Source organism: Myxocyprinus asiaticus, chromosome 18, assembly GCF_019703515.2.
Source record: "Myxocyprinus asiaticus isolate MX2 ecotype Aquarium Trade chromosome 18, UBuf_Myxa_2, whole genome shotgun sequence".
Lineage (NCBI taxonomy): Eukaryota > Metazoa > Chordata > Actinopteri > Cypriniformes > Catostomidae > Myxocyprinus > Myxocyprinus asiaticus.
Window position 1 is genome coordinate 38,753,562 of NC_059361.1, and position 27,581 is coordinate 38,781,142.

Consider the following 27,581-nt stretch of genomic DNA (forward strand, 5'->3'; position numbering starts at 1 on the left):
TTACAAACAGTCACTGGTTACTTCAGTTTAAAGGTCTGCACAACCAGTCCTCCAAGTTTCATTCTGGTAGATAATTTCTGTCTTATTCTAGATTGCTCTAAAACATTTACATGTCAAAACGAATCTTTGAGACATCAACACCATCAAAATGTGACATGGCTAGGTGCTGTTGCAACCCAGTTACAATCTATCTGGGAATACAAGTAGTTTAAATGCATTTATAATTTTGCCTTTGATTTTTTTTTTTTTTTTTTAGGTCAAATATCAAACGAAATGTCTTAAGAGCTCAGAGATAACATCTAATTCTCAAATGCAAATCTCCAGGTTGAAAAACAAGTGTCACTGTAATTAATCAACTTACAAATATAAAATCATCTTTCTCCAAAATATGAACATAAACCCCCAAATAGTCAAATAAACAAACATCTACATCAGGGGTGAGGGAGGGCTCTGCCCAATATGCAGCAGGTATGGGGCGGCCCGTGCTTTCTTGTGATTAAAAGGATAATGAAAAAAAGCCCCCTGGTCTTCATGTGTGTTTTAGCCTCTTGGAATGTTGCTGGGCGGGCGAGTCCTCGTCACTGCTGGCTTCCTTGTCATCAGTCACACCACGTGACATTCTTCTCAATCCTGTTCTTCTGCTGTCCTTCTCACCATCACTTTCCTGTTCCTGATAAAGCTTCCTTTTCGTCCGCTTGCTCTTCCTCTCTACAGATTCCTTGTCGTCTTCCTCGCTTTCACTCTCGGCTCGATTTTGCCGTCCAGAGCTTTGCTTGGTTCTCCGTTGTCCTGCACCTTCCTTCTGTCTGGCCTTTGTTTGCTTCCCGTTTTGTATCTTCTCCCCTTCTTCCTCCTCGTCGTCCTCCTCAGAGGAAAACACAGGCCGTTTGCGCGTTCGCCGGCGCATGTAGCTGACCCCAGGAATGTTCTTCTGCAGAAGCTCGATGAAAGCCTGCTCAGTGCGCTCCATACAGCTGAGGACATTGCTTCTGGGCTGGTTGTACTCCTCCGCATTGGAGAAGATGAGCTTTATGTCCTCTAGGAAGTCTTGGACATTGCGATACTGTTGGGACGTGAACTTGTTCTGCATTGTGGTGAAGTCCATCGGGTTGCTGATGACTTCTTGATAATCCTCGGCTTCTTCAGCAGACACAGGTTCCCTGGTGAAAGTGAGGAGAGTATGGGAATTAGAAATGTGTTTCATACAGCAGAGCTCAACAATAAGGATGGCCGCTGGCCCAGTGCTTCGTTGTCGCTAAATGTTACAATTCTTGACCTTGTAAATGTGTTTTATGCCCTCCAAACTTAAAATTTGGAATTGTGTGATGCATTAAACATTGTTACAAATTCTGCTGTAAAAAGGTAACATTATCTAGCCACTAGTGCAGGGGTCGGCAACCTTTTTGACATGGAGTGCCATTTTTTATTTTCTCTAAATTAAATGTATTTTTCATTACTAATGATATTATCAGCATAACAGTTTGAGTGAAAAATTTGTGCAAAACCCGATGATTATGATATAATCATGATCCTGCGTGTGAATTTTCACAGAGCATCTTATGAAAGTTCTTTAATGAAGGAAACCCTGTCCTTTTGTACAAAGAGTTAACAGTTAATGTCACAAATTTGCTTATTTGATTACTGAACACGAAATGGTGTGGAATCTTAAATATTTTTTATATTATGTCATACTACATTTTACTAAATCACGCAGAGGGGTAATCAACTAGCACACAAGCAACAGTGAGAGCAGGCCATTTTATTTTTATGACGTTTTTCACACCTGCATTCCAATCTACATCTTGATGTAATCCTCGTGATCACGCAGCATGTTTTCATCAGCTGAATGGGAGACTAAACACTATTAAAGTGTGACGAGACTCGCGCTGCGTGTGCGAGCCATTCACGCATCACAAGCCGATCGACTATTTAGCCCTTTTCGGTGAATCACACCTGCAAAATCCTAAAACTTTATTTCCAGGTTTAATTTATATTTTGAATAGACTCTGAATAGATTTTTCAACCACACGATGTGGGTTTAAGTTTTCTCTTTTAATCGTTTAATGTAATTTGAGTGAGACTATGGTTTCAGGAGGTTGTACCTGTATGCTGGGTTGGAAATCTCAATGAGTAATAGTGGAGTTTTCCTTATTACATCACGTGTTGTTCTGAAAGCAAAAAGAAACTAATGAAACACAGAATGTAGGCTGTCATCCGCGCAGCCTGACTGAAGTAAAGCGGGCACGTTTACTCGCACGATTGACTGAAAGTGAAGGGCTGCCGGCTCGTGATGAGGGAATGTCTTGCACGTGCTGCACGAGTCTGTTTGGTATACTGCAGTCTCATCACATTTTAACATTTTATTTAGACTCCCATTCAGCTCATGAAAACACACTGCATGATCAGGAGAAAGGATTACATCAAGATGAAGATTGGAATGCAGGTGCGGAATTTATATACATAAAATAGTCTACTCTCTCACCATTGCTGACGTGCCATGGATTACCCCTCCATGTGCCAATGCTGGCACGCATGCCACAGGATGCTGACCCCTGCTCTAGTGAGAATGGCAAGAATGTTTGCATTGTATGTCAGTATTTCAGCAAAGTTCGATATTTATAAAAAAAAAAAAAAAAAGATTTATGAAAAATATTGATAATATTCCTGCCACATTTTTTTCAATTAGCATTGGGGCCAGTGAAAATATTGGCAGGGCCAGTAAAAACTGAACTACTGGCCCTACCAAACAAGCAAGAAAAATCCTTATCATTGAGACCTGTACAGGTTACTAATGTTATCTGTGTAAACTTAAATCCAATACAGTGATTACAGGGTTTCACTGTCATGACAGTAGATGTAACATTGGGTATAACTTCGCACAGACAAGGTTAGTAAGACATTTTAAAATCACACTTAAATGGATAGTTCACCCAAAAATGAAAATTCTCTTATTTACTCACTTTTATGCCACCCCAAATTGTGTATGACGGTCTTTCTTCAGCAGAACACAAAAGATTTTTAGAAGAGCATCTCAGCTCAGTAGGTCCATAAAATGTATGCGATACCGTTTCCACACAAAAGCAGTTCATGCAGCGGTCTGAGTAAAGAGCTCGGTCTGAGGCATCTCCTCCATTAACAGGGTTCCCAATATTTTCAAGGCACAATTTTCCAGGACATTTTATGTGCACACTGGGTGTTATATTTACACCCATTTTTGACTAAGCAAAAATACACAAGCGATTATGATGTGAGAGTCACGTGACGCCATGCAAGGTTCGGACATGTGAGCGGTGAGCTCTGCGCACTTTTCTAGTTTTAATACTTTTTATGTCTTAAACCGGTGAGATTCAATACACCCTGATTCTAGGAAGACAATATGTCAAAGAAATCAAAATACTCAGGCTCTGGAGACATTAAAAGACACTTACGTGCTCAAGCAGAAGCCCCTTCGGAGGCCTCGAGCCCGGAACTCAATTTGGATGGTGCGGTGGAAAAGATTCAGCGTCAACTGTTGAGCATGATGGCAATGCTGACGAAGGTCGTTGCTGATTTGGAGGATCTTGCTGTAATACATCAAGCGATCACTGCCATGGAGACGAAATTCACTGAGTTGGTTACAAGAGTGTTGGATGTTGAGAAACAGATAGATTATCTGGAGTCATCAGAGAGGGAATTAGCTGCTAATCCGCTAGCGACCAAGGTGGACCTGGAACGTGTTTGGGAAAAGTTGGAAGACTTAGGAGAATCGTAGCCGGCGAAACAACATCCGAATTGTTGGAATTGCTGAGTGAGCAGAGGGTCAGAATATGGTGGAATTTCTGGACGAGCTCTTTCAGAGTCTGCTCGACATAACAGGCCATAAGCTGGAAATTGAGTGATCTTACAGTGCTCAGGCTCGGAGATCCGCTGAGGGAGGCAGGCCCCGATCAATTCTGGCCAAATTTCTGAGATCTTCCGATAAAGATCTTGTGTAATGTGAGGCAAAGAGCAAAGGATGGCTTTCTTAGAAGAACCACAACATTTTCTTGTTCCCAGACTTTGCGAATTCGACGAGAGATCGATTCAAGGAATGCAATAAACTCTTACAATCAACGGAAGGTCGCATTTGCACTGATGTTCCCGGCCAAATTGAGAATAGAAACTATGGATGGCCGCAAAATATTTACATGCCCACAGCAAACGATGTCCTTCATAAAGTCAATGGAATGAGTAAGTCATGGTGTGATTCTAATGTTGCAGTCGAGTGGGCCTTACTCACTGAACATTCACTTGACCGTCCGAGGATGCTGGGCGCCTTTGTTTCTTTTTGTGCTGGTTCCGCCTAGCGGCTGGAGTTTTTGTGTAGTAACACTCCTTCAAGAAACTCTTGCATCGACGGAGGGTCACTTTTGCAATGATGTTCCCAGCCAGGTTGAGAATAGATGCTAAGGAAGGCCGCACAGTATTTACTTGACCCCAACGAGCATTGTCATTCATAAAGTCAATGGAATGAGTAAGTCATTGTGTGGTGCTCGCTTTGCAGCAGAGTGGACCTGACTCACTGAACATTCACTTGACTGTTCGAGGAAACTGGGTGCTTTTTTTGGTTCTTTTTATGCTGGTTCCGCCTAGCGGCTGGAGTTTGTTTTGTGTAGTAACACTCCTTCAGGACAGTTTGTGGATGAATCTGAACATTCTTCGTGCTTATGCCTCCTATTGGCTGGAGTTTGTTTCATAGATTTTATGTAATTCTGTCTCACAAAATCTGTATACAAACACCGGACTTGAGCAATCCAACGGCAAATTTGTCGCGGGGGCTCTTGTAGGCATACATGGACTGTTTTAGTTTAGAGGGATGGACGTCAGTTGGCGCTGTCGTGTGTGGGGTTAATGCACATGTTTTTCTTTTTTCCGTTTAGTTCTGGAGGAAGTTTGGGGTTTGATTATTGCACTAATGTTGGAATGTGGTCTTTATAATTTAGTTTTTGACACACAATCAATTTTTTCTAATGTCAAAATGTCAAATGTTAATGGGTGGATTGTCTCTCCACGTGGAATGTGAATGGGTTGGGCTGAAAAATTTGGAAAGATATGGGGTGGACATGTTTTCTTTAGTGCTGGCTCAAGTAAGAGCAGGGGAGTCATTACAGTGATAAGTAAACATCTAAACTCAGCAAAAAAAGAAATGTCCTCTCACTTTCAACTGCTTTTATTTTCAACAAACTTAACATGTGTAAATATTTGTATGAACATAAAAAGATTCAACAACTAAGACATAAACTGAACAAGTTTCACAGACATGTGACTAACAGAAATTGAATGTGTCCCTGAACAAAGGTGGGGTGTCCAAATCAAAAGTAACAGTCAGTATCAGTATCACCAGCTGCATTAAGTACTGCAGTGCATCTCCTCCTCATGGACTGCACCAGATTTGCCAGTTCTTGCTGTGAGATGTTACCCCACTCTTCCACCAAGGCACTTGCAAGTTCCCGGACATTTCTGGGGGGAATGGCCCTAGCCCTCACCCTCCGATCCAACAGGTCCCAGACCTGAGATCTGGGCTCCTCGCTGGTCATGGCAGAACACTGACATTCCTGTCTTGCAGGAAATGACACACGTAACGAGCAGTATGGCTGGTGGCATTGTCATGCTGGAGGGTCATGTCAGAATGAGCCTGCAGGAAGGATAACACAAGAGGGAAGAGGATGTCTTCCCTGTAACGCACAGCATTGAGATTGCCTGCAATGACAACAAGCTCAGTCCGATGATGCTGTGACACTGCCCCAGACCATGACGGACCATCCACCTCCAAATCGATCCTGCTCCAGAGTACAGGCCTCGGTGTAACGCTCATTGTTTTGACGATAAACACGAGTCCGACCATCATCCCTGGTGAGACAAAACTGCAACTCGTCAGTGAAGAGCACTTTTTACCAGTCCTGTCTGGTCCAGTGAAGGTGGGTTTGTGCCCATAGGCAACGTTGTTGCCGGTGATGTCTGGTAAGGACCTGCCTTAGAACAGGCTTACAAGCCCTCAGTCCAGCCTCTCAGCCTATTGCGGACAGTCTGAGCACTGATGGATGGATTGTACATTCCTGGTCATTTGGACTCAAGATGGCACCGAGTATGGCTGCTGCGTTGAGAGCTCCGACACAACATAGTAGTGTTTTGTTTGTTTTGTTCACAATTCTTATGTTTTTTTTTGTCTTGGATGTTGTCTGCCTTATTGTCTACGACAGACAAACACTTTTGGACATTGGTTCAGCAATTTCACACCATAAACCGGACTTCAAATTTCTCAATGCCGACCCGCTGTTTACAAACACGCAAGCGGAGCCCTTTGTCTCGGCAGCACGGCCGCAGAAATGCAAAAGGAAAAGGGAAACAGAGCTGGCGTTCGCATCAGAGTATGACGCCATGCAAATCGACCCCCGCTACCCACTATTCTACTGGCAAATGTTCAGTCTCTGGATGACAAGCTCTGCGAGCTGAAAGCGTGGATCTCTTTCCAACGAGATACAAGAGACTGCTGCATTATCTGCCTTACGGAAACTTGGATGTCTGCGGAGATTCCAGACTCAGCCATTGAACCCGCGGGGTTCTCTGTGCACCGAGCGGACAGAGCGAAAGACCTCTCAGGTAAAAGCAGAGGAGGTGGTGTATGTTTTATGATCAACAAATCCTGGTGTGATCAGAGGAACATACGTTCTATCAAGTCTTTCTGCTCTCCTGATCTGGAATTTCTTATGCTTCTGTGTCAACCATTCTGGCTACCGAGGGAATTCACAGCGGTCATTATCACAGCTGTGTACATTCCCCCACAAGCCGACACAGACCGGGCACTCAAGGAACTGTATGGGATAAGTGAGCAGGAAACCGCGCACCCTGAGGCCACGTTCATTGTGACTGGGGACTTTAATAAAGCCAGTTTAAAATCAGTCGCACCAAAATACCACCAGCACATTAGTTTCAACACACGAGGGGACCGGGTTTTGGACCATTGCTACTCTCCCTTCCGGGATGGCTACAAATCCCTCCCCTGCCCACCATTTGGCAAATCGGACCACTCTTCCATTCTGCTTCTGCCCGCTTACAGGCAGAAACTGAAACAGGAAGCACCCACCCTCAGAACGATCCAGTGCTAGTCGAACCAATCAGATTCCATGCTACAAGACTGTTTTGATCACACGGACTAGGAGACATTTTGGTCCGCCTCCGATGACGACATCGAGCTTTACGCTGATAGCGTAATGTGTTTCATCAAAAAGTGCAGAGGATGTGGTTCCGACCAGAACAATACGGATCTATTCGAATCAGAATCCATGGATAAATAACCATGTTCGCGTGGCACTTAATGTGCGGACCTCCGCTTTTAATTCCGGGAATGCGGAGGAGCAAAACGCCAGTGCAGGAGCAAGATTGAAGGACAGTTTAACACCACCAACTCTAGAAGCATGTGGCAGGGAATTAACATCACAGACTTTAAAGGGAATAAAAACTCTGCCATGAACACCGCTGCCTCTCTCCCGGATGAGCTAAATACTATTTATGCTCGTTTTGAGGGAAATAACACCGCCTTCGCGGAGAGAGCTCTCGCGGCTGAATCTACTAAGGTTAGTTCACTCTTCGTCTCTGTAGCGGATGTAACCCGATCCTTCTGACGGGTAAATATCCGCAAAGCCGCGGGTCCAGACGGCATTCCGGGCCGCGTCAGAGCATGCGCGAACCAGCTGGCTGGTGTTTTTACGGATATTTTCAACCTTTCCCTCTCTTTGTCTGTAGTCCCCACATGCTTTAAAACATCCACCATTGTGCCTGTTCCAAAGCAATCAAAAATCACTTGCTTAAATGACTGGCATCCTGTTGCTCTGACCCCCATCATCAGCAAATGCTTTGAGAGACTAATCAGAGATTACATCTGGTCTGTGCTGCCTCTCTCTCTTGACCCGTTGCAGTTTACTTACCGCAACATCCACTCCACTGATGATGCCATTGCATCCACAATACACACTGCTCTCTCCCACCTGGAAAAAAAAGAACACTTATGTGAGAATGCTGTTTGTAGACTACAGCTCAGCATTCATAGTGCCCTCAAAGCTAGATGAGAAACTCCGGGCTCTGGGCTTAAACAGCTCGCTGTGCAGCTGGATCCTGGACTTCCTGTCAAGCAGACGCCAGGTGGTTAGAATAGGCAGCAACATCTCATCACTGACCCTCAACACTGGAGCCCCACAGGGCTGTGTTCTCAGCCCACTACTGTATTCCTTGCACACGACTGTGTGGCAACACATAGCTCCAATGCCATCATTAAGTTTGCTGATGACACGACGGTGGTAGGTCTGATCACTGACAATGATGAAACAGCCTAAAGAGAGGAGGTGCACACTCTGACACACTGGTGTCAGGAGCACAACCTCTCCCTCAATGTCAATAAGACAAAGGAGCTTTTGGTGGACTTCAGAAGAAAAGACAGAGAACACAGTCCCATCACCATCAATGGAGCACCAGTGGAGAGAGTCAGCAGCTTCAAGATCCTGAGTGTCCACATCACTGAGGAACTCACATGGTCCATCCACACTGAAGTCGTTGTGAAGGCGGCTCATCAGCGCCTCTTCTTCCTGAGACGGCTGAGGAAGTTTGGAATGAACCGCCACATCCTCACACGGTTCTACACCTGCACTGTAGAGAGCATCCTGACTGGCTGCATCTCCGCCTGGTACGGCAATAGCACCGCCTACAACCGCAAAGCACTGCAAAGGGTGGTGCGAACTGCCGGACACATCATCGGAGGTGAGCTTCCCTCACTCCAGGAAATATATACAAGGCGGTGTGTGAAAAAAGCTCGGAGCATCATCAGAGACTCCAGCCACCCGAGCCATGGGCTGTTCTCACTGCTACCATCAGGTAGGCGGTATCGCAGCATCAGGACCCGCACCAGCCGTCTCCATGACAGCTTCTTCCCCCAAGCAATCAGACTTCTGAACTCTTGATCTCCCACAATCAAAATACATCATCACTGCACTTTATTACCCTTACTCTTATATCTCACACCGGACTGTCATAAATTATATTATTATTATATTATATTCTCTCCTAACAACTGACAGCCTGAATGTCAATACAGTACAATACTGTACATTCTATATATACTTTTTTATATTTTTTTATTTTTTATTTTTATTGTATAATGTGTATCTATATAGTGTGTATTGTATACTGCATAGTGTATGTTATTATTTGTATATTGTTGAGTGTAATTATGTGTATATCAGATGTTTAAATTGTGCTGTGTTAATTTGATGTTATTGTAAATTGGTATATGTCTCATCACTGTCACGACTGCTATGTTGATCGGAACTGCACCCAAGAATTTCACACACCATTGCACTTGTGTACAGGTGCATCTCAATAAATTAGAATGTCGTGGAAAAGTTCATTTATTTCAGTAATTCAACTCAAATTGTGAAACTCATGTATTAAATAAATTCAATGCACACAGACTGAAGTAGTTTAAGTCTTTGGTTCTTTTAATTGTGATGATTTTGGCTCACATTTAACAAAAACCCACCAATTCACTATCTCAAAAAATTAGAATACATCATAAGACCAATAAAAAAAACATTTTTAGTGAATTGTTGGCCTTCTGGAAAGTATGTTCATTTACTGTATATGTACTCAATACTTGGTAGGGGCTCCTTTTGCTTTAATTACTGCCTCAATTTGGCGTGGCATGGAGGTGATCAGTTTGTGGCACTGCTGAGGTGGTATGGAAGCCCAGGTTTCTTTGACAGTGGCCTTCAGCTCATCTGCATTTTTTGGTCTCTTGTTCTCATTTTCCTCTTGACAATACCCCATAGATTCTCTATGGGGTTCAGGTCTGGTGAGTTTGCTGGCCAGTCAAGCACACCAACACCATGGTCATTTAACCAACTTTTGGTGCTTTTGGCAGTGTGGGCAGGTGCCAAATCCTGCTGGAAAATGAAATCAGCATCTTTAAAAAGCTGGTCAGCAGAAGGAAGCATGAAGTGCTCCAAAATTTATTGGTAAACGGGTGCAGTGACTTTGGTTTTCAAAAAACACAATGGACCAACACCAGCAGATGACACTGCACCCCAAATCATCACAGACTGTGGAAACTTAACACTGGACTTCAAGCAACTTGGGCTATGAGCTTCTCCACCCTTCCTCCAGACTCTAGGACCTTGGTTTCCAAATGAAATACAAAACTTGCTCTCATCTGAAAAGAGGACTTTGGACCACTGGGCAACAGTCCAGTTCTTCTTCTCCTTAGCCCAGGTAAGACGCCAGGAGTGGCATAACAAGAGGAATACGACAACTGTAGCCAAATTCCTTGACACGTCTGTGTGTGGTGGCTCTTGATGCCTTGACCCCAGCCTCAGTCCATTCCTTGTGAAGTTCACCCAAATTCTTGAATCGATTTTGCTTGACAATCCTCATAAGGCTGCGGTTCTCTCGGTTGGTTTTGCATCTTTTTCTTCCACACTTTTTCCTTCCACTCAACTTTCTGTTAACATGCTTGGATACAGCACTCTGTGAACAGCCAGCTTCTTTGGCAATGAATGTTTGTGGCTTACCCTCCTTGTGAAGGGTGTCAATGATTGTCTTCTGGACAACTGTCAGATCAGCAGTCTTCCCCATGATTGTGTAGCCTAGTGAACCAAACTGAGAGACCATTTTGAAGGCTCAGGAAACCTTTGCAGGTGTTTTGAGTTGATTAGCTGATTGGCATGTCACCATATTCTAATTTTTTGAGATAGTGAATTGGTGGGTTTTTGTTAAATGTGAGCCAAAATCATCACAATTAAAAGAACCAAAGACTTAAACTACTTCAGTCTGTGTGCATTGAATTTATTTAATACACGAGTTTCACAATTTGAGTTGAATTACTGAAATAAATGAACTTTTCCACGACATTCTAATTTATTGAGATGCACCTGTATATGGCTGTGTGACAATAAAGTGATTTGATTTGATTTGGTGTAACTCGGGCAGTTGTTGTTGCCATCCTGTACCTGTCCCACAGGTGTGATTATTCGGATGTACCGATCCTGTGCAGGTGTTGTTACACATGGTCTGCCACTGCGAGGACGATTAGCTGTCCTTCCTGTCTCCCTGTAGTGCTGTCTTAGGCGTCTCACAGTACGGACATTGCAATTTATTGCCCTAGCCACATCTGCAGTCCTCATGCAGCATGCCTGTTCACGCAAATGAGCAGAGACCCTGGGCATCTTTCTTTTGGTGTTTTTTTTTTTTTTTTTTTTTTTTAAAAGAGTCAGTAAAGAGGTCTCTTTAGTGTCCTAAGTTTTTATAACTGTGACCTGAATTGCCTACTGTCTGTAAGCTGGTAGTGTCTTAACAACCGTTTCACAGGTGCATGTTCATTAATTGTTTATGGTTCATTGAACAAGCATGGAAAACATTTAAACCCTTTAAAAATTAAGATCTGTAAAGTTACTTGGATTTTTACAAAACTCTTTAAAATACAGTGTCTTAAAAAAGGGACGTTTCTTTTTTGCTGAGTTTACAATTCAAATGTCACAAACAGATTAAAGAAATTAGGAGTGTGTCATTATTGTTTTAGCAGAAATGCTAGGATGATTTTGGCGAATATCCACACACCTAACACTGATAATCAGGGCTTTTTTATCAATCTTGAAAGGATGTTGCAAGCTGTTGGCACCCCTCATGATATAATATTGGGAGGAGACTAATCTTTTGATGGACTCAGTCCTTGATCATAGTGAAGCAAAAATGTGTAAGCCCCCTAGAGCAACACTGCCGCTTCACAGGATGTGTAAAAATCTTGGTCTTACAGATATTTGGAGACTTCTGAACCCATCTGGTAGGGACTATACATTGTTTTCATCAGTCCATAAGATTAATTCTAGAATAGATTTTTTTATTTATTTATTTATTTTTTAATCTAAGTCCCTCATTTCATCTGTTATTGATTGCTCAATTGGAAACATTTTAGTCAGGGCGCTTTTTCTCCCTTGGTTCGGTTCATTTTGGTATATATAAGCATGGCAATCGCACTCAGATCCGCACCAAAACAATCGGTCTGAGACCGCCTGAACTATGTGGTCTCGGACCGATTGCAAACAAACTCTGGAGTCGTTTGCTTGTGGTGAGAATGCAAACCGACCCAACAGACCAATGAACCAAACAATATCCCTATAAAAACCATGAACATAACTGAGGGACCTTTGGAGAAGACATTTGTAGATCAGTTCTTTTCATCATCACAATTAATCATCAAAACGTGGATATAGCCTTTTGGCAACTATATTAGATTTTTACGCTTTACTCTGCTGTTTGTGTGTGTGTGCGTGTACGTGCAAAAGAGGGAGAGAGAGAGAGATCTGTGAGAACAGGCATGTTTCAATGGAGAAATAATGCAAAACAACTAATGACGGAAACTTTACAACTCATATCCATCCGAGTGGCAGATAATTTTAAACTGGCGACGCTTAAATTCTGTAAAATTTGTAATGGTTGACTTTTTTTTTCTTTTTTTTTTACAGGCATATCATTTTAACCGGTATATCAATGGATGAGCTTAATCCTGGATCAGCGAACAAACACAGTGACCAATAAGGGGACAGCTTGCTCACGTGACTTTTGACATAGTTTTGGTCCGTTTTGAAATGTTGTCTTGTGAAAGCGAACTGAACCAAGAAGAAAATGCAACACTGTAACAATTTAGTCCCCGTTTCGGAACAAAGCAAACGGTCTACAGGTCTGAAAACACCCTAATTTGCGGTCACACTAGGACACATCGCAATTTTAATTTGATTCATTTTGCAATCAAAATTTCATTTTCATCCAAAATATGAAATTCCACTTTGTTTTCAACCATTGATGTTGTTTCACGATGCACAGCCTGCTGCAAATACACAAAAAAAAAAAAAATAAATAAAAAAATAAAAATACAAATTTGTGTATTTGGCACCTATCTCAAATCCCGATCGTTACCACATTTTTGTACATGTATCAACTTTGTTAGCGACACAGACACAGTTTTACTACACTAAATTATTTTCCAGGACAGTTATTTCACATTTTCCATTACTCTTCCATGACTGGAAAACTGCATTGCAAAATTCCAGGTTTTCCAGGATGCTTGGGAACCCCGATTAACTTGCATTCAAACAGCTCTCCTTGTTGAACGTTCCAAGATGGTGCCGCAGTTAACGTATCAAACCAGCCAAATGAGGCATCTATGTATGAATATCTATGATCATCTATTGTAAACAATACTGCACTTTTGTATTTTTTCGTATTTCATACATCAGTTCTTGTGTGAACTTGCAAACACGCTTACATCAGGCGAAAGGCTGCAGGACCTCAAACCTTGTGAATTTTGAGTATAAAAAGTTTTAAATATTGATCTATTCCTTACAGAATTTTGCTTCAGAAGACATTAATCCAAGTCGTATGGATTACTTTCATGACTATATGTGCCTTTTGGAGCTTTAAAAATTTGGCACCCATTCTCTTGCAATTTATGGTCATACAAAGCTGAAATATTCTACCAAAAATCTACGTTTGTGTTCTGCTGAAGAAAAACACATCTGGGATGGCATGAGGATGAGTAAATGTTAAGAGAATTTTTATTTTTGGGTGAACTATTCCTTTACATCCAGATGACAAAATGTTCACATCTTGTGGCTTTACTTTTGAAACTGAGTATTTTAGAATTTATTGACTGGCCCCATTCACTTTGATTGCAAGTGCTTTACTGTAAGAATGATTTTTTTATAAACTAAGGACCAGTCTAAATTATTTGAATGTTGAGGTAATCAACATTAAGCCACAAATGCTGTTGATTGAGCTTAACCCATTTAATTCCACCGGTTACAAATGTGATCGAAATTTAGTTTGAAATTTGAAGTGTCTAAAGAGAGTTTGGTAACTAGAACACACCACTTTAAAATAATGACTAATCGCCCGGGGCATCTGCATATGCACTCAAGTGCGCCAAGGGAATCTCAAAGCGTGACACAAGGTAACCCCACTATTGCAGCACAATGTCAAGGCGGACCGCGTTGGACGTGGAGGAAAAACACAGCAACTGTGGGACATTTGGAAATAAAGCAAAGCAACAGAGAAAAAAAGTCTTCGTACTACTCATTTTATCATGGTAAACCCCTTATTACTAGACTCTTTTGCTCACAGAATAATCATGGCTGACTGCTAATAACGCATTTCCACAATGGCATTGGTGACCGAAAACTTGTCCATGACGACTGCCATATGGGCCAGCGCAACAAACAATATTAAGTCTACTAAAAATTGTTTAGGGAAACAACATAGTAGTAATAAGACCAATCCATGATAAGTTATTTGAATCTAGCCGCTGTATGTGCAAGAATGTGTACCTGAAGGGCCAACTGTAACGGAATTTCAGAAGCTTCTGAAGGATCTCCTCACATTTCTCCAGCTGAACCGTTTGTTTCTTACTTCCTGACTTGGAGCTCTGTCGAACCTGCACACAATCAACACAACACTTCACAAACTATATAAGAAACCGTAATAGTGCAATGTTGTTTGAAGGTGGTATAAGCGATTTTAGCCATTCTAGAATTTCCACGTGCAGATCCGTTGGATTAGCCACACCAAAAATCCTGCACTCAAAATATACCTTGGAGCTTGTTTGAGATTGACACCGAGCAGAAGAGGTTGTCAAACACAACAGTAGCAAAATATCGCCCTCAACTGACAACCGTTATGAATCTGAAAATGGCATTAGGCCTCAAAAAGATCCGCTACAACTACTACAGTGGCAAGAAAAAAAGTATGTGAATCCTTTGGAATTTTGGTTTTATGAATTGGGCATAAAATGTGATCTCATCTTCAAAGTCACAAGTACAGACAAACACAATGTGCTTAAGCTAACAACACACAAACACTTATCTTTCATGTCTTTATTGAACACATCCCCTTAAACATTCACATGCTGTGGAAGTAAGTGAACCCTAGAATATAATAATTGGTCGATCCTCCTTTGGCAGCATTAACCTCAACCAAGCATTTCCAGTAGATTTACTTTGATGTTTAGTGTCATTGTCCAGCAGCATCACCCAACTTCTACTGAGCTTCAGCTAGAGCACAGCCACCCTAACATTATCCTGTAGGATATCTTGATAAACTTCATTTTTCCCCTCGATGGTGGCAAGCGGTCCAGGCTCCAAAGTAGCACCAAATCATGATGCTCCCTCCACTGTACTTCACCACTGGGATGTTTTTATGTTGGTATACGGTGCCCTTTTTATGCCATACATAGTGCTGCATGTTCTTCCAAACCTTTCAACATTAGTAAAAAATTTCAAAAAGCGCTGTGGTGTGTCAACGTGGTCTTTGGCAAACTTCAGGCGCGCAAAGCAGCGGCTTCCTTCGCTGTGTCCTGCCATGGACACCATGCCTGATTAATGTTTTCAGTATAGTAGACTCAAGAACAGAGATGTTAACCAGTTTCAATGATTCCTTCAAGTCTTTAGCTGTCACTCTATGGTTCTTTTTTACCTCATTGAGCATTCTGCGGTGTGCTCTTTGAGTCATCATGGCTGGACGGCCACTTCTAGGGAGAGTAGCCACAGTACTAAATAATCACCATTTATAAACAATTTGTCTTACTGTGGACAGATGAATATCTAAACTCTTCAAGATAACTTTGTAACCCTTTCCAGCTTTATGCAAAGCAACAATACTTGATTGTAGGTCTTCTGTCATCCCTTTTTTGCGAAGTATGGCCCACATCAGCAAATGCTTGTGAATAGCAAACTCAAAATGTTTGAGTGCTTTTTATAAGTCAAAGTAGCTCTAACCCACACCTTTAATCTTGTTTCATTAATTGGATGCTAGGTTTGCCAACTCCTGACTCTAATTAGCTTTTGTTAACGTCATTAGCCTAGGAGTTCACATACTTTTTCCAACCTACACTGTGAATGTTTGAATCAAGTATTCAATATGTACAAAGAACAATACAATAATTTGTGTTATTAGTTCAAACAGATTGTGTCTGTTCATTATTGTAACTTAGATGAAGATCAAATCAGATTTTAAGACAAATGTATACATAAATGCAGGTAATTCCAAAGGGTTTTGGACAGTTATTATATTAACGTTTTTCAGGGATAGGAAAAAATTCTGCATACCTTTCCATGAAAAATAAATAAATACATTCTCTTACAGCACCTTTGGCCATTTCACAACAAAATGAAAATAAAATACTGGGATTGAATTTTTTATTTTTAAACCACATAATTGAATCAGCTTTGTTCATTTTAGCTAATCGTTTTGTTTGAAACACAAGTTCATTTTTGAGGGAGGATTTTCATTTCTTATTCCACTCACCAGCTCATCGATGTCGGCAGAGTTGCTCGCTACTGGTTGCGATTTAGAAGCTGGTTTGGCGCTAGGTGGGGATTGCTTCAGAGGTGGTTTACTCTGTGGTGGTGGTGGTTTGGTCAGTGGTGGAGATCTAGACCGTGGTGCGGATCTAGTCTGAGGTGGTCTACTTTGTGGTGGCTTACTCTGTACTTTGGATTTCGAAGATGACTTTGACTTTTTCCTTGGCCTCACTGTAGTAATCAAACACAGGAATCAAAATTAAGAGTTCATGGCAACACTTATAGGGCAAAAAAAAAAAAAAACATTGAAAATAAGAAGCAACTCTCAGTATGATACTCACAGCAGTGGCCCGTGTCCCTGTCCTCATCTGATTCTTCTTCTTCAGACTCTTCTTCCTCCTCAGAGTCATCATTTTCCTCACTGTCCTCCTTGTAGTTTCTGTACACACACACACAAAGAGGGAATGACAAAGATGCTTTTTAAGAGGAACTTGTTTGTCAATCTATACATACAGTTAGCAAGATGGTCATGCCTGGGGCTGGGCAATACACTGAATATTCACTAAACATTATAATGATTTTTTTGAGAATATAAAATAAAAAGCAACACTGTGAAACACTGAGATGTTTTACTTGCCATACTTGCTACTAAAGTTCAAATCAGAGGTGCAAAGTTGGTAAGTTTGATTCATTTCTATGAATAAATTCATAACTGATTTACTTGCGCTACACTGTTATCCCTGTTATGTTGTTTTATCCCAAATAAATATAGTACAATAAACATTACCTCCATTATTGCGTTTTAAGTTAGGTATTTAATTTTCATGATTTCTCTAATTCTACTGGAATTGTTTGAGTTAAAGTAGTGGTCACACTTTATATTAGGTGGCCTTAACTACTTTGTACCAACATTAAAAACATACAAGATTATGTATTTACTGTGTAACTACATGTTGTTCTGCAAAATTCCCACATTGGCTGCTATGGAGGTTGAGGTATGGGTAGGTTTCGGGGTTAGAGTTTGGTTTTGGGGTAAGGGTTGGGTTAGGGGTAAAGTTAACAGTGTAACTACAAATGTAATGAAATGCAAGTACTTTAAAATGTAATTACAATGCAACAACATGTACATAATAAGTACGCTGTATCACATAGTTAAGTACATAGTGGTTAAGGCCACTTAATATAAAGTGGGTCCCAAGTAGCTGCCAATGGCAATGACATGAACAACATTTTTTATATTATATGAAAGTTCTTTTTGAGTTAAAACATGTTAAGTTGACTTGAAGTTGTCATTGTATCAATTTTTATACTTAAGTTGAATTAACAAGCCAATTTGCCACCTCAACTCAAAAACATATGTTGAATCAACTACAGTCGGTGCCAGATAACTTCACATCTGAATCGCAAGATTTTGAATACTAAGAAATGTAAATTGCTTTGAATATAAACATGCTAGACGAACAATATCACAATAAATGTTGCCCAAACTAGCTTATAGTTATGCATAAACTATTTAATATTGATGACGAACTTATAGCTAACTAGCTAATCATGTAGCTACTTTCATTGTTGTGGAAGCTAATGAGTAAACATGTATTCACCAAACCGTTTTGTTCAGGATTCACAGTTTGGTAACCCCTTCAACCGAACAATTCTAGTCGTTGCATTTATAAAATGTAATATTTAAAAGTCTGGTTTTCCAAACATTAAAATATGATACGTAATAAAAGTAGATTTAATAAATAGTTTTAATAAATTTGCCCTGTGTAAATAATAATATATAGGAACTGTATCTAAAATAAATGAGGGGTGATAAATACTAATACAACAGGCTGGAAAAACAGACATTTATTCATTTTAATATCCTAATATATATATATATTTGAATGTGTTGAAACTTGACACCGGGCGACGCACCCTAAAAACTGCACCATTAGAACGGTTTCATGCTGAAGAGCTGCTTTTTTTTTTCCTCTCTCGTAAATGTAAACGAGTGTAAATGTCAACATCGTACTGTGTGTCAAAATGATTGAAGCCTGTCACGTGAAACATGAGCTCATTGATGTCATTAAATATCAGTCTGCTTTTTTATTCCATCGGTTACTTCTGGTCGGAGGCTTCCGTAAATATTTAGTTTATACGTAGGGTTACATCCTAAATAAATGTAATGGTGCAATGCTCAAATATTTAGTAGAGCGTAAATTGTGACAGTGCCCATTTATGCCACAACTAGACTAAGTTGTAACGTACGTATAGCTAGTGCAACTGGCCCCTGATGTTTATTTAGCTATTTATTGTATTTTTATTCAAATGGTCAGCAATTGACTGATACTAAACAGTACTGAGGTTAAGCTATTTATTTTATTTATCATTTATTTTCTCAGTGCTCATTTCTAGAATTTGTTGACAATGTATAATAATAATGTCAAATATTCTTTGATAAAAATATTTGTTTAAGAAAGCAGCCTTCCGAGTACCTTTGCATAGTCATATCGGCGCAAAATCTGTGAAAAATCCTCATAGAAATAATCTGTTTTCATTCCAGCTCAAACATTAACTATATTGGTCAACTATATTGGTCACCATACCAGTAATCGGTGAATTTCCCCTCTCCAAAATCGGTATCGGTCGGGCTCTACTGTTTGCAGACTTAATTTTTGCTGTTGTTGTTTTCATCGTTACTGCTAGTTAATGGTAATGTTCAGAGCTAATCTTTTTACCTAATGATGTTTGTTGATTGTCACCATAACTGAGGTTTGTGTGTCAAGTGTTGAGGTCTGTGCCTCCCTGAATAGATATCACGTGCTGCGTTTGCTTTGCCACCTAATGCACGAGCATCTTGCAAAGGTTGTACTGCATACTTCAAAGTACAACAGTACTAAAAACAAGTTTAATGAATTATATTATGTTATATGTTATTTGAACTAAACAGGTCAAGACCACATTCAGGGATGCAAACTCATGAGATGTGAAAAAGGTGAGAAAGTCATAGCAGGTGTTCTAGATATATTCTTAGTTGATTTGTTTGTTGTATTTAAAGCTTTTTTCGTAACATTTAAAGCTTTTAAAATGTTTAAGCTTAAAGTAACCCTTTCAAGTAATTTTAATAAGAGAAATTTAGACAATTTTACTGAACAATTTGGGCAAATTAGCTTAAAATAAAAGGTGACTTTAGCCTAAAGGTGAGTAGTTTGCATCCCAGCACATTACTTAATTCAAACAGTTTTGTCAATTGTTTAACCTGTTGTCTTAAGTTCATTTTTTTCATATTTATACATCAAATGTAACTTGAGTCAAAGCAGAAAGATAACTACCAAGTTGAGTCAACGCAAATTCTTTACCTCTGAAAAATTAGCTTTTTTAGGGGCTGTTTACACGACAATGTTTTCAGCTAAAAATGGAAACCTTTTTATGCGTTTTGGCTGTTTGTTTACACGACAACGGCGTTTTGGTGCCTGAAAACACAAACTTTTGAAAATGGGTTTCAAAGTGCAAGTTTTTGAAAATGATGACGTCATGCGCACGCGTATTATGTGTTCAGTCTATAGGCATGCGCGCGAGTACTTCAAAACAACGCGCGAGACATTCAAAACTACAAATGGCAGACTACAGGACTGTGTTTGTGCTGCTCAAGATTTTGAGTTTGACACTTCTCCAGCAAAGTAATTGTAGTAATAAAGCAACATCATCCGTCCAGACAAAATTGCTCGACGCTTTCACCATCTTCATTGTTTGTATTCACCGCTCTGTGGAAGAATGCTTATGTGCGCAGGCGCATAGTGTTTCTTTACAAAGTGACATCACCAACTACTGGCCTGACATGCATAATACAGCGTTTTAAGTCGTTTTCGTGGATCCGTGTGAACGGTGATCGTTTTGTCAACGTTGTCATCTGTACACGAAACTTTTTAAAAACGCAAAAGGAAAAACTTTTCCGTTTTTAGTATATTGTTGTCGTGTAAACGTACCCTTAGGGAAACAAATTTCCATGTTATACTTTATACATAAAAGCTTTTTAAGAAAGGTTTCTTTACCTTCTGGCAAATTTAGTTTCTCAGGGGTTTATTTATATTAAAGAGATTGTCACATAAATTTGACTTACTGATAATTTGACAAGATCAAAAGAACTGATCAATAATTTCTTAATGTTTTAGCCTTGTACCAGAATTTGCCTTAGCAAGTCAAAGGTGTCTGTCATATTTCAAAAACAATAAAAATGGCATTTCCACCACATACTTCTATTAAATACAATACAGAGATGCTGAAAATTACACTGTGGTGGGAATTTTTATGACCAAGAAAAAAAATAACCTCCTGTGGGGCGCATATATATTATATATATATATATATATATATATATATATATATATATATATATATATAGACACACACACACACACACAAAATACTGTGCAAAAGTCTTAGGCACGTAAGATGTTTCACAAAAGCTTTTGCCTTAAGATGGTTACCTTCAGCTTTAGTGTATCAATATGAAAAATACATTTTAGACTCCCAAACATTACTTTTGCAAACAGAATAGAATAGAAGAACAGAGCGCTCTGCAAGAGATGGCATTGCCCCCACAAATGCCTCCACTGAACACCGTGTCAGTCTGAGATTACACAAAGAGACAGAAGCAATTGACACTAAATAGATAGAAGAACTGTGGCGAATTCTCCAAGAAGCTTGGAACATCCTATCTGCCAACAACCAAGAAAAACTGTGTCCAGGTGTACCTTGGAGAATTGGTGCTGTTTTAAAGGCAAAGGTGTTCACACCAAATACTGATTTAGCTTTTTTTGTTTACTGGACTTTGTATGACATTAAGTGATAAATGATAAATTTATGTCATTATTTTTGAAGACATCCTCACTATGCAACATTTTTCACAAGTGCCTAAAACTTTTGCACAGTACTGAGATATATCTATATACATATACTGTAAGTATAAATAAAAAAATAAAAACTTCAAAAGCAAAAAAAAATCCTAATTTTTCCCCCAACCAATTGAAAAACTAAAACAAGACTGAGTTAAAGCAATTCAGAGACAAGATGACAAAACACAAGTGTCAACTATCTTTTGTGGATTTTTTAATTAATTAACACTGGGGCGGGGGAGAACACTGAAACATGTAGGAGTGTTTTTCTTTACAACAAACTGCGAGTTATTTGTATATATAAATAATTAAAAATAAATAACAATAAAAAAAAAAAAACTGAAAAGCAACACTAGCACAGAAATTGCATATATTTTATACAATATTTATGATGCTTCCTTTTTAAAGTGTGTAGTCTTACCTTAACCTAGCGCTGCGTCGTTCGGTGGATGGCTGGCAGGCTGGGCAGCGCCACTCACCCACGGGTATTTGATAAAGAGCTGGCCGCAGACATAACAGGTGGAAGGCTTGATTACACTCATCACATAGAATCAACTTATCAGCATCTCCTAAAAAAAAAAAAAAAAAAAAGAAAGAAATCGAGAGAGGGGGATCATCCAGATGAATTTCATACACATTTTCCCATTAATGTCCTTATGTGTTTCTGCTTACAGTGACAAGTGTAGTTTAAATACTATCAGATATTCTTTGACTTAAATGGTCAGTCAGTCTATTACTTTACGGGTAAACGGTTCATTTCCATCAATCTATGTACAGGGTATATCTCATCCTAAAATCAAAAGAAACAAGAAACAATTTTGTATAAATATACATCACACACAACAGTGCCCGCACAATTTTTCTACAGTCTTGGTTCCAGCTCAGAGCTGAATCACATAACCACAACATAACTGCATAACACAATCACAACAAACATGGATTTGAAGCAAAAACATATTTGAAAATGGGTCATAAAGACAGAGGTACACAGTCTATGTACTTATTGTCTTTCATTTGGAAATAAGCTATAATTCCATGAGGCACTGCGAATGTAATCCAATTAAAAATATTTTAAGTTGTTAAGTATGGAAACACATTTGTATTTGTGTATGTATATGCATATATTTATTTTGCTATAAAATGTAAAGTAGTGTGAGAGTGTAGTGGGACCGACTCGATTGCATCATTCATAGTGCATCATGGAAGTGGGCGGTCACTGCAGAGCTCTGTTGGCACACTTTGCCACGATTCTGATTGTTGGGTCGTTTTCCTTCAGGGTCATGGTTGGTGTAGTTTTACCACCAAAAATGCCGCTATTAAACATGATTAGACTTTTTAAGCTGCTACTAGCCTTAAGAATATAATATTCAACTGTATTAAATCTATACCAGTGCCTGAAACTTAACCGCGGGATTGCAGGTTTTGCGCACAATTGGAATAATTCCCGCAAGTTCCACGTTCATAACGCGGTAAATTCCAGCACACTTTCTCTTTTAAACATAGCTGTGAATTAGTAAACCAATCCATACAGATGAACAAATCAAAATCACTAATCTTGTTTTTGTATCAAACTGTAATTGCAGAAGTTGCATGAGTAGCTCTACCGTGTCCCTCCCTCTCTCTTACGTGCAGCTGCCAGCAGCACGTTTAGCGCTTAGTTTAATGTGAGCGTGTGCAGTGAGGAAGCACTTTGTTGCATAGTTACTGAACTTAAGATGCTACAGATGTATAAACCGTTTTAAACAACCTGTTAATTCTACTTGCAAATGATGTTATACCACATAAAACTATCATTTCTTTTTATAGGCTAATCAACAAAGCTGTCAGCATTGCAAGCATGTGACCTTGGAGCAATCGATTTTGCCACCTTTCATATCATGGCGCTCCATGATTAGTCATAATGAAGCACATTTGACAATAAAGGCAAAAACATATAAATGTTTTGTGTAATGTAACAGCTGCATGGTGAAGAGGCGCTTAAACACCTGTTACATCTCTCTTGAGTTCCACTTCCATCTGACCTATACAGGTATTTTTTCTGCCTTGTGATTCAGTCAACTTTAATATGTAATTGCATACATACAGTAATAGCAATACAATATAAATACTAGCTGTCAGAATTAATTCGTTAATGCATGTGATTAAAGTTTAACGCTTAATTTTTCTTAATCGCGATTAACACATTTACTGTTAATAAGCCAACATAAACACTGTTTTGAAGGACGGAACCTTTGTAATGTGTCCGCCCGGAGTCATTACACTGACAAACTTCACAACGCACACCAGAGCCCTTCTACCAAGGCGAATCTACAAGACTAGCATAAATTAGAACACAGCAGTCCCATATAACTTTCTATGGGCGGTCGTAACATGTTAGCTGACCATTACGCAAAAAGATGCATTGGTCACTGAGACCAACATTCCGCCTAACATCTTGTGTGTTCCATGAAAGAGAAATTCATACAGCTTTAAGGGTGAACATTTCATTTTTTGGGAGAACTATCCTTTTAACTACCTGTTTAAGTGTTTGTTAAAGATATTTGCCAAGAACAACAATAAAAATCTCATTAGCTCATGAATGCTTCACGTCTTGCTGGGAAACAAGACCATACTGTAGGCTGTAACATATACTTCATCATTCCATCTGAATAAAACTAGAGGCAAGAACTGAGAAAAGTAGTCCCCCCCGTGAGATTTAGGTGACATTGTTGTAAAATTTCAGATGCTTTGTTACCAGTTTTATTCCCCCAGAAATGAATTGCAGGCCTTGTATGCAGCTTAAAATACGAAGCCACTGTGTTTTGGCATCTCACCTTTCTTGCGGCACACTTTGCAGCGGGCGTTCTCCGCAGACATGTCCCACTTGATGCAGGCATCCAGCATGCCGAGCAACACGTGCATGCGAGAGAAAGTCTGAGCTTCACGGACTGCAGCTTTCCACTTCCCCACCGCTGTCGCTACCTACAAATACATCACGCAAAAGAATTGTGAAGAACCATACTGCACGATTTCCACATTAACTGGACTAAATTTCTGAAACTATATTCTGCATCAGTTTAGGGCAAAGCTTCAGGTGCAGACCCAAGTCTATTTGATGTCAGATTATGGTTTGTTACGTTGATGTGAAAGGTGTTTTCCAAACTCAGAAGTGCACCAAGTCATAATCCCACTTGAAAATAAGGGTCTGGGGAACAGGTTCATGTGGACTAGGGATGGACCACGAAGAACAAGAGCCAACTACCGACTAGTTCATAAGTGAGATTACTTTGATCTAGATTTGCATTTTTGGTTTGAATATTTTTAGCAACGGTTCTTAAATATGCGTGCCGTGCTTTAGCTCTTAGACAGTTTGCAGTTTAGTAAACCCGTCTTTAAATTCATCCCCTTTTACAGCACTGCTGCGATACACATTCAAACAGATGCCTTTGGCTGTTGCAATACTTCTTGCACTGTTTTAATTAGTGTCCAACCACAAGCGCAGCATTTTTAAGATGCTGTCTCAAGGTAAAAACAGTTAAACTTATCAAAAAGCATCAAGACAAATGCATCATTCTGTTCCATTCACTTGGGCAACAACTAGCCATTTTTAAATGCAAGAACATATCAATGCATAAAAATCACAGGGACGTAAAAGCAATCCGGTCCAAGTCGCAGAAGTGGTACTTGCATTGATGAAACCAATTCACTGCACTTCGGAAGCATAAAGTGCAATGTTAAAAAAAAAAAAAAAACACAACTCACCCTGGCCTCCTCAGCCAGTCTCTTCTGATCATCCACCTCCTCTGTGGTCGTGCTTTCCTCTCCAGTCTTTTTCTTCTTTTTCTGTTTAGGTGCCATAAAGCCCTGCAGAAACTTCTGGATCACACTCTCCTGCAGGGTGATCAAACACTCACCGAAGTCTTGCAGTTTCTCCAACTGACTCACCTGCAAACGACAGTGCGATGTTAGAGGTCAGGTGTGTTCACAGTGGTGGAGATAAGCATGTAGTGTAAAGGCTAGGGTATACTTCATTTTTCTGCCTGTTGTTCCATCTCACGCACAGTTAAGCTCTTAGCCTTTCGGGTAAACTCTTTCAATCGCAAGTCAATGCGGACACATTCTCCGCGCACGTACTACAGAGTCAACGAGGACTCTCCGTGTATGTGCTGCTGACCCACACAGACGAGGACTGTCCCCATGTCTAGAAAAACTGGGCTGCATACGGACAACCCATGCATACTGTGTTGATGACGAAATTTGAGTCACGCGCACTGCGTACTAGAGACTTAATGGCACATGATAAACCGAAGTATACTTTGGCCTTAAATGTGAGGTAAGCTCCCTTACCCTCTCCTCAAATTCAGACACGTCTTCCATGTAGCCCAGGCCTCCTTTCTGCAAACGAGAGGTCACCTCGATGAGGTCGCTGCGCAAGAAATTCAGCAGCTCCTGGTGTCCGTCACAGGTCTTCAGGCCAGGGTTACCTTTCTTCGTCAGATGGATGGAGTGTAAAATGTCCTGGTATCTAAAATCAAAATGTAAAATAAATAAATAAATAAATCCTGCAGGGTTCCCATTTTCTTTCCCAATTAATTTCCATGACTTTTCCATGACCATTCCAGTAGTTCATGATTACTGCTGTATTTGAGTTGTATTTGAGCTACCAATCTTTGGAATTAATAGATTTAAACCACTGAATTTGTTAGTGTACAAACATCTTCAAAAAGACAAGCATTAACAGAAACATCTAGATTTATTTTTAATTCCCCGATATTTCCAGGCTATTCCATGACCATGGAAACCATGTTTCTGGGATCAACGACACCAAGCCATTAAAATGTCTGTGTGTACTCACTTGACCTTCAGAATGAGTTTAAGGTAACTCTCTCTTACTCCCTGAGAGTGCAGACTTTCTAAGAGTTCATCTAATTCTTTTGGTGTGTCACACACAAACCTGGGAAAACAATTTAAGAACAACTATTTTAACTCAATAAAACAACATTCAGACAATGTACAGTAAATTTGAACATTTTCTTCTCTTGGAAATTATCTTTTTCCCCCAAACAAGATGTATCAAACAAATGTTTTTTTTTTGTTGTTTTTTTTAACACCACATGACTTGCAGGCTCACCTCAGACACATACAGTTGAAGTCAGAAATTTACATACACCTTAGCCAAATACATTTAAACTCAGTTTTTCACAATTCCTGACATTTAATCGTAGAAAACATTCCCTGTCTTAGGTCAGTTAGGATCACTACTTTATTTTAAGAATGTGAAATGTCAGAGTAATAGTAGAGAGAATGATTTATTTCAGCTTTTATTTCTTTCATCACATTCCCAGTGGATCAGAAGTTTACATACACTTAGTTAGTATTTGGTAGCATTGCCTTTAAATTGTTTAACTTGGGTCAAACCCAAGCCTTCCACATGCTTCTCACAATAAGTTGTTGGAATTTTGGACCATTCCTCCAGACAGGTGTAACTGAGTCAGGTTTGTAGGCCTCCTTGTTCGCACATGCTTTTTCAGTTCGGTTAATGACTTCAACCCAAGTGTCTGTAAACTTCTGACTTCAACTGTAGGTGTGTTTGACTTAATGCAGTGCAATTGAAGCAGTGAATGCTGGTTAGAAATGTTGTCCTACTTTCGCCGGCACCACTGTAGAGGTCGGCAACCCAACCCGGGCCCAACGGGACCCGAGAACCCAACGGATTTCGGGCTGGGTTCGTTTTTCAAGTAGGACTTCGGGTTTGTAATTAATGAAAAAATAAAACGGCTTACTGAACTTAGCGCACTCGCTCTCAATCACAGACATGCGCGAACGGAGGAGTTAAGGGCCATTCACACCAAATGTGTCTTTGCGTGCATCTGTTCTGTTTTCCTATGTAAACATGCTGGACGAATGTCTTTGACATTTGCACCACGTTTGGCTTTTTCTTTAGCGTCTCGCGCAGGACCAGCACATTTTAAACACCATGTCAAGTTAAAAAGAACTTCAAATTTTTAAAAACACATGGTGAGACACCTGTGCTGTTTCATTCTTTGCGCTGAATCTAGATTGTTTTCAGTGCAGTTGTCACAAAGATTCAAAATTCAAACAAGTTCAGGCTGCATAGAGGGTACTGTTGCATTGTTTCATTTTATTCCAGATTGTTCTGCACCAAGTGAAGTTTCAGCAAATAAACGGTAAGGCAATGCTTTTTTCCCCTTCTGCTCTAGTGTACTAAGGGGCTGCTGTGCCTTGTTAAAACTGTGTATGTTTACAGTTTCAGTACTGTTACGAATGTTGCCTATATGCTTACATAAAATACAGCCTACTGCAACAGTACTTGTTAGGAGAAGAAATCACATAGTAAGCGATTTCGGGTTTA

The 27,581-nt window shown here is 39.9% G+C and overlaps 1 protein-coding gene across 1 annotated transcript in view; it reads right to left on the bottom strand.

Moving 5' to 3' along the window:
- Positions 1–231: 231 nt before the first annotated feature.
- Positions 232–27,581, bottom strand: part of LOC127455674 (tyrosine-protein kinase BAZ1B-like) — a 43,403-nt gene continuing 16,053 nt past the window's right edge. Inside the window, exons 12-20 of the mRNA XM_051723704.1 lie at positions 26,064–26,162; positions 25,556–25,733; positions 24,971–25,153; positions 24,043–24,190; positions 21,651–21,798; positions 16,694–16,791; positions 16,357–16,583; positions 14,382–14,488; positions 232–1,160 (exon numbers count right to left, since the gene is read on the bottom strand). Of these exons, the coding sequence (XP_051579664.1) occupies positions 530–1,160; positions 14,382–14,488; positions 16,357–16,583; positions 16,694–16,791; positions 21,651–21,798; positions 24,043–24,190; positions 24,971–25,153; positions 25,556–25,733; positions 26,064–26,162 (1,819 nt within the window). The 3' untranslated portion in view covers positions 232–529. The remainder of the gene's footprint in view (positions 1,161–14,381; positions 14,489–16,356; positions 16,584–16,693; positions 16,792–21,650; positions 21,799–24,042; positions 24,191–24,970; positions 25,154–25,555; positions 25,734–26,063; positions 26,163–27,581) is intronic.